An 8,714-nucleotide genomic window follows, 5' to 3' on the forward strand; every position below is an offset into this window, starting at 1 on the left:
GAAGGCAAATAGAAAACTGTTTGAAATCTTAGTGAAATTGAACACACCTCAGCTGTTGAGTTAGCCTGACGAGCCAGACCCACATTAAAATGTAGGGTCTGGGCACTCACCGTTCGCAGTGCTCAGTCCGAGGGGCGGGATAATCGGTTGTCTTTCAAATTCCCTCTGCATGCAATAGGACAGCGCTATGAGTCCCATGCGTTTCCCACCAGCGGAGCTAGTTGGCTAGTTCAAACTTTTGCCAACTTAATAAAAGCTTAACTCGTGTCACACTGTTCGCTAACAGCAACATTATCTTATTTGTTTTCAAGTAGCAGGGAATTCAAGCCAAACCGTTGCAACTCTGCCATCAATCATTATGTTAAGCCCGCCTAACGACTCTATACACGATTTGATTGGCCTGATAGAATTTTAAAGGGGTGGTTCAGGATTTTGGACAAAGGACCTCATTTCCAAGTAAGCAAGTGTGATATTTATCAGTGGAGACCGTTTTCAACACGTTTCATCCAGTCCTTCTAATTGCAGAGTTTGCAGGTGCTAGGCTAGCGCAAGTCAACGGTATGTGCTAGCCTGCCACTAAAGACAGTCTTACCCACTCCAATTAGAAGGACTGGATGAAACGTGCTGAAAACGGTCTCCACTGATACATATCACACTTGCTTACTTGGAAATAAGGTCTTATGTCCAAAATCCTGAACCATCCCTTTAATTTTTCGAGCTCACAAGCCAACGGAGAGTTGCTAGACTAGCCCTGGCAGCAAATTTAATTTGCTGCCGCTAGGGTGCGGCTAGATTTCTAGGCTACTGTTAAGTCCTAGATGAGTAGAAATAGTACTTTCTGTTGTTTATCAATATACTTTAGCTTTGTAAGCTTAGGCAAAGAATAGTTTACCTATCCATTCCAAATGCTAATGTTCTTCACACAATATGGTATTTTTTCAGATATCAAGAAGAACCATGCTTTTTTTGACTACTGTTACTTTAGGAACCAATGCATTGTTGTGGTGAATTAGTGTTTAACCATTTAATTATACCAATATACAACCAATATTTTAATTTGTTCATTTATTTTGTCTGCAGCTTTTTATTTAAACATGCTTCCTTAGTTCAGAGTTCAACATATGACACTGCCATGACACATAACCCATACACACATTCCACCTGCATTTGTGTTTAAATTCATTAAAAACTTCCAAAGAAAATTATATCTGGTGATGCAAAATAATTTTTTTTTTAGTCTTTACAAAGTTCTGATGACAACAAATAGGGAGATTTGTTTAAGAATTAGCAAGATGGCTACCTATCTGTGATTACAAAAAAACTTTGTAACTACCAACCAAGCTTAAAAAGAAAGAGTGAGAAAGAGTGAGAAGAACTTCTTCATTCTTGAGTGAAAATGCTCATTACCACTGTGCTGAACTATTGTTTGGCCTAATATCTGACATAGTAAGCACAAAATGATCCACACATTTCTAGACAACAGACTAAACCTGTAAATACAGCGATGGTGTCAAGCATTGTCCATGGATGACAATGATCTTACAGCAATGGTCTGTAATGTCCAAGTGTTGATTTGTCTGAAAATAAAACAGAACCTTGTCCAGTATTTAGGCCACACAGAAAATATTGAAGTCTGATTGGCCAATGTTTACTGACAATAAATAGAATGAGCAAAGGAACGGAGAGAGCTAAAATGAAGAATTCTGGGACACACTTCCTCTGTACGTCATTTGCTAAAGTTGTGAATTTTGGTTCGCTGTCAGACATTAATATCATGTTAGCGTGTGCTAATATCAAAATTAGCACACATGTATCTCCTTCCTGCTCTACCTCTTTCTTCCACTACTTTCTTGTCGTATCAAACTTGGACTTTTACTTTATATACCACCACTTTCAACAGTAAAGTAAGACACTAATAATTGTATTGTATTGTATTGAGAGGTCTCATCTGCACTGTATCGTATATTGTTATTCTCTTGCTTTGGATAAAAAAAAACATCTGTTACATGAATAAATGTAAACGTAAATTTCTGTTTTCAACATGATCATGGCCACTGACAAGAATAGACAAAGAACATAGTCAAATGGGAAATTATGAAACTTTCTCGTTACGTAACATTTCCTGTCTGTGAATTTATGTCAGCTTTGCTTCCTGATCTGTGAGCTTCACTTGCCATGCCACATGCCATGCTGTTCAAGGACAGTGGAGAGGTAAAAACTTCTGAACATGTATTTATTCAGTCAAAGTAAACTTTAGACATGTCATACTGTATAATATTCTAAACAGTGTTCACACAGAAGTGTTAGTGGCTTATTAAAGCAATTTTCTCACTCTCAGTAGCAAATGTGCACTACTAAATGTGCACTATTTATGGCATGGTGTGTTCATGGTAGTACATTTCTGTGTTTCTACAAATGGATACTATGTTTTAATATTTGTTTGATCAGGGTTGTGTGACTGAGAATGATGAACTGTCCAGCCTCCCTTGCTTTGGCCATTCTGTTGACCATTCAAGGTGAATCAAATATGTGTATTTTCTCTTCTTAGTTGTTAGTTTTCTCAGTTAGTTCAAAGTAAGAGTACATAACAGATTAATGTAAGGATTAGTGATTTGGTGTTAGATGATTTATTTGACATTTGACATTTATTTAACTGAACACAGACAAGAAATACCCTGTCTTCACCAGACAGCATATTTCTGAGAACTGATACACTGTGTTTGTGAACAAATATTTTTTAAATATATATATATTATATATTGTATTTTATTTATATGTTCATTGTTTATGTTCTCTTTTGTAGGTGTATGTGGTCAGGGGTGGAATGTCACTTACCAACCTGAGAGCATCTGTGCTTTTGTGGGAGCTTCAGTGAACATGTCCTGTTCTTACACCTACCCCAGTTACTTGACCATCAAACATACGTACTGGTCAAAAGAGAGCAGTCCGAATCCTCCTGATCTCATGGTCAACCCAGACTACAGAGACAGAGCCACCATAGGCTGTCAGCAAGGAGCTAACATATGTCATTTACATATTGAATCATTAACCATGTTAGACACAGGCAAATATTACTGCAGTATAACAACAAAGACATTAGGCAAGAAATTGATTGGAGCGACAGGAGTCTACCTGGACATCAAAAGTAAGAAAAACAGAAGTGAACTTATGAGGCTGTGACTAATGTACTCTGCTCTTATCTCTGCCCATGACGTTATGTTAGAGACCCACTCAAAACTCAAATTATAACTGGCTACAAGAGTTCACAAGTGTCAGTCTTGTAGATCTTAGCTCTTAGGATACATGTGTTCTCTAAATGATTCATGTAATCACACCTGCAATGATCCTCTCACAGATACCCCACTGACGTCAGTGTCCATCAGTCCCTCTGGTGACATACAGGAAGGCACGGAGGTGAGACTGACCTGCAACAGCAGTTCTGATCGACCAGTGCAGAGCCACTGGTACAAGGATGATTTATCTACAACACCTGTGCACCTGGAGACAGGTCATACATACACCGTCAAACACTTCAGACAAGAACACAGTGGAAGATATTTCTGTTATTCAACATTCAAATGTGGCTACGCATACTCACCTAGTGTGTACCTCCAGGTTGTCTGTGAGTAGCGTTTGCCCTTACATTTAAAAATAATACCCAACCCAAAATACTTACTCCATGCAAATCAATTTTAGAGGTTTGAAGGTTATGACAACCAAATTATTTTAAATTGCTTCAATTAAAAAAAGTAAATTCATCATTACTTGAGATTCATAGCAAATTACATTTGTTAGTGCCTGGTAAAAATAAAATGATAAGTATTTTTCGTTTCTTCCAGATTCCCCAAAGAATACAACAGTTTCATTGTCATATCTTGTCTCCACTGCTGTGATAACAGTCTCTGTCTGTGGAGCTGTGGGACTCTTCTGTTTGGTTTTCTTCATGAGGTGAGTGGATGTGATTAAAACAGTCTAAAATTATCATATAATATCACACCAAATGTTAGTGTACCTTCTCACACAATTAAAAGGGCTGTAACTGATGTTGAAGTTCAAGTATTTCATTGTCATATACTCATTAAGGGAATCATAAGTAATGAAATGACCTGTGCTCAAGCGACAGCTCAACTTCAAAGATGTTCGAAGCTGTTGGGTAGCGTCACTTCTGTTGACATTCAAACAATACAGAGAGCTAGCTTGCTACTACTTCCTCCTCCTTCCATGCAATTGGAACTCTCCTAAGCGCACATCTTGTCAGTGATTCGCTGGAACAGCTTGTTATGTTTTTATGGTGCAGGTTTGACCAAGTTGTTTTTGTTGCCGTTTTTGGAGCTGGCTGTCCACAGAGACTACATTTTACAGTGCATTCAGGGCACAGGCAGCTAGCGGATGGTGAGGTCATGTTTGCTGTATGTGACAAAAAAATGTTTTAGCTTAGAAACTGCGTAACATCGCTTAGAACACCTTTAAGGAATAAATTAATAGTAGTCAAAAAGGTATGTAGTGTGTGTGTGTATGGTGTGGATAATAGAGTGTGTGTGTGTGTGTGTGTGTGTGTGTGTGTGATGAGTGATTAGTACTGTAATAGTCAGTAATCTTGAAAAATAAATGTAGTCTGTGGACAATGTCTGTATATTTTTGCCCCAAGAAGTGGGGGAACGGTGTTCCCCCGCGTCCAACGCCCACTACACCCCTGTTGGTAACAGTGAAGAGTGATTGGTAACAGTGAATAGTGATTGGTAACAGTGAATAGTGATTGGTAACAGTGAATAATCTTGAAAAATAAATGTATACTGTGGACAATGTCTGTGCTGTTTTGTTGCAGCAAGACTTGGAAGAAAGAAGCAACACGTACAAGGCAAGAACGGGTGAGAAATAGGGACTGTTTGTACAAAGCACACATTATTCAGTAACAACATTCACATTCATAAACATTCATCATTCATATGATATAAATTATTTGGTCATGTGTATGCTATTAAATTGTTTATCATATGTTTACCAGAGCATGAACCCCAGCACCACCCAACCTGATGCAGTTTACCAGAGCCTGAACCCCAATACCACTCAACCTGATGCAGTTTACCAGAGCCTGAACTCCAACACCACCCAACCTGATGCAGACTACCAGAGCCTGAACCCCAATAACACTCAACCTGATGCAGTCTACCAGAACCTGAACCTCAACACCACACAACTTGATGCAGTTTACCAGAGCCTGAACCCCAACACCACTCCACCCAATGCATTGACTAGAGCTTGGTCACCAACACCACCCAACACGAGACAGTTTACCAAATTCTAAATGCAAATATCTCTTAAAGGGGTATTCTGCCAATTTGTCACATAAAACAATTGGTTTTACCTGATTTGAGTTGCTACAGCCAACAGCTAAAGCAGCCAGGCAGCTACAGCGCTACACTCTGGGAGCATGAACATGCTGCTACACTCTGGAGTTGGCCTCCAGAGTGTAGCAGTGTAGCTTCCTGGAACCTCTAACTCAGTAAACTAGCAACGTGTGTAAAGTAATACCAATGGTTATTTTTATGTTTTTATTTTGTTTTTATCAACAGTACTCAGTGACCTAGAGAAAAAGAGATATGTGAAAAATATTCTTTTATACTGAGCTCTCTTTCCCATTTGAAATGAATCATCCATGAACTTACAATACAATGAAAAATACTTACAGATTTTACAGTGATACCATCTACATTGCAATTATTTCAGTGCATGAAAATGCACTGTACGGCTCTTCCTAAAGAACTTATTTTTTCTTATTCCAATCAATTTGTTTGTATATTTCAGCTCCAACGATTAAAGATACACAACAATCAACAATTAAAGATACACACTTCAAAAAACGTTCAAACACGTTTGTGTAGGTCTTCAAAAGGACATTTCCGCAATGTTTTTTTTTTATTTCTGAAAACATTTTCATTGAAATATTTGCCATAAATGTGTGAAAATATACCATTATAAAAGAATGGTGGGACCTTCATGGCTTTAACATAGTGCCATCATAATGCTGCGTTCTCAATGGTCCCTTTTCTCTCTCCTAGCTCCTGGAATGGGACACATCGTATGTGAGTCTTGCTCCGTTCAACCACATTATGGGCTTGCGAAGTAGGAATATTACACCTTCACCTTACAATCATCGAGTTGCTAGTTTATGGGAATACATGCGAGTCACACTGCTCTGTCTGGCATTTTGTTTTTGTTATTTTTTTAAATAATTTTCATAATTTAATGTAATGTTTTGTTTGATTTTTTGTATGTATGACGGAAGCCAGAGATGGAAAAGGAATGGCACCATGAATGAGGATCAGTCGCTGTTGAAATCTGATCTGCGGGCTAGTTTTCTCGCATCTGTCTGACCAGAGAAATATCCCAGGACAGCTGACCAGAGCTTGTAAAGCTCTAAAGACGGTCTAGCATTGAAGAGTCAAGGACTGTTGAAGAGCATCGAGTGGCAGCGCGGCAGTTGGACTGTTCAACATCATCATGCTGATGCTATGTGTTGTGACATGCAGAGTGGCCATTACCCATGAACTTCTGATTTATTAATTGCTCATTTGTTTGTTACATGTACTGTGTGTTATGTGTGAATTAAGTAGGCCAAATAATGGGTTTTCTGGCATCTCTTGCCGCTCTGTCTGGCAATCTGTGTGTGTGTGTGTGTGTGTGTGGAGCGCTTTGTGCTGCATGAAAAATGTGCTATGTAAATAAAAATACTTAAAATTACTTACTCACCTTCCATAATGTTACTCAGCATCTGTCTGGCCACATCCATCTATCCATGTATCTACATTTATCCACTCTCATAATGTTATTCGTCCTTGTAACCAGTACAATTTTATCATCACAAACAAATCATTTAGACTGGTCTAAGTTTAGGCTCCACGTATGGCACATACTGTAGGCACAAAGTTATTCCAACTAAAACAAATAATGTTATGAAGCCAGGCATAACGTTGCTGCTTGCATGTAGGTCTCTCCTAAATGTTAACAAATTTAGGAGAGACCTACATGGTTTAACTGTAACTGTCGCTAACTAGATAGAGTTTGTTGCCATAGCAGAACCTCTGATGTCGATCCCCATCATTTGGCACCCTCTATTAATATTGAAACAACATCCACCCCACTAAACACTGTTGTGACTCATCCTGCTTCATCTACAGCTAGGATAAATGTTATTCATTTGTATCAGTCTAAATTAGGCTACAGTACATGAGCCTGCATACATGGATGAATCAGGGAAGCAATGAGCTTGTTTCCCTGCAATAAGACGCCATTTCTCTGTGTGATTAGCCCTGTTCTGCACACTTCAGCCAGAGGCTTCTGCGAAGGTAGCACACAGTCAAAAGTGGCACACAGTCTATGAACATGGGGGCGACATATTCCTATTTTGGCCAGGGCGTAGGATTGCCTTCCGCCGGCCCTGTCTGGCAGTCACAGTTGATAAAAATAGGATCAACCTTTGAAATTCTTGTAAATACACTCCAAGGATGAAGCACAGCAGGGGAGCGACTCTCTCTGTCTCTCAGGTAATACGTCCACACTGTCAGATGGATGGTTACATTATTTTGATCCAAGTCCCCCCTTAACATCCAAAACAAACACACAGAGACACACACACACACACACACACACACGCGCGCGCACACACACACACGCACACACACATAAATGGCTGCATCTTTTGTGCTGGGCTTTTAAGTTATGCAGCTGACTGAAGCCCCATACCTAATGGTGATCCAGGCGGAGGCAAAAAAATTCTTGTAATCTTTGACTCCAAGTATGGAAATGTATGGTACTGATACAAAAAAATGCAATTACTTAAAAAATATATATTAATGCTGAAAACAAAAAATGCTTACAACAATTACATACAAATCCAAATGGCATCATGTCAAAGACAACCTATTTCAGGAATACATGGAAGATTAAGTGATACAAAAAATAAAATTGCAAAAATATTGCAAAAAAAAGACTAGCAGGGGTCATTTTTGACCCCAATTTTGCATCTAAGGGTTAATAAAGACCATACTGCTTCACTTTGCCTAACATCTAACAAATCAGATAACTCACAACATTGTGAAAATGCATGCTGTAAATGAAGATGGATAACAGTATACAAAGTGACCACTAGATGGAGCTGTGCATGTCATTGACTATTTATAACAGTCTACAAAGTGACCACTAGATGGAGCTGTGAATGGCATTGGCTATTTATAACAGTCTACAAAGTGACCACTAGATGGAGCTGTGCATGGCACTAGATGGAGCTGTGCATGGCATTGGCTATTTATAGCAGTCTACAAAGAGACCACTATATGGAGCTGTGCATGGCATTGGCTATCTATAACAGTCTACAAAGTGAGCACTAGAGGGAGATGTGCATGGCATCAAGTACCCCTGGCTGCAGCTTGCAGATCGGGGCTGGGCTCAATGTGGGGCAGAGCGCAACGTTGAGCTCAGCCCAACATCAGCTTGTCATTCCCCGTCCTCTCTGTGTCCGTCTATTTACCCGGACTCGGAGTTCAATTTTTCTCAAGGAACAATGCTTCACTCTATAAAAGCGTTAACCGCATTGGCTATTTATAACAGTCTACAAAGTGACCACTAGATGGAGCTGTGCATGGCATTGGCTATTTATAACAGTCTACAAAGTGACCACTAGATGGAGCTGTGCATGGCATTGGCTATTTATAACA

The 8,714-nt window shown here is 39.3% G+C and overlaps 1 protein-coding gene across 1 annotated transcript; it reads left to right on the forward strand.

Annotated features, from left to right (window-relative positions):
• The first annotated feature begins 2,168 nt into the window (after nt 1-2,168).
• Nucleotides 2,169-6,729, forward strand: LOC121719522. Its single transcript, XM_042105243.1, has 7 exons — nt 2,169-2,211; nt 2,449-2,516; nt 2,804-3,145; nt 3,356-3,622; nt 3,840-3,948; nt 4,826-4,868; nt 5,006-6,729. The coding sequence occupies exons 2-7, from the start codon at nt 2,465-2,467 to the stop codon at nt 5,303-5,305; spliced, it is 1,113 nt and encodes a 370-aa protein (XP_041961177.1). The 5' UTR covers nt 2,169-2,211; nt 2,449-2,464; the 3' UTR covers nt 5,306-6,729.
• Nucleotides 6,730-8,714: the final 1,985 nt, after the last annotated feature.

The sequence above is a fragment of the Alosa sapidissima genome, chromosome 9 (assembly GCF_018492685.1).
Source record: "Alosa sapidissima isolate fAloSap1 chromosome 9, fAloSap1.pri, whole genome shotgun sequence".
Taxonomy (NCBI): Eukaryota; Metazoa; Chordata; class Actinopteri; order Clupeiformes; family Clupeidae; genus Alosa; species Alosa sapidissima.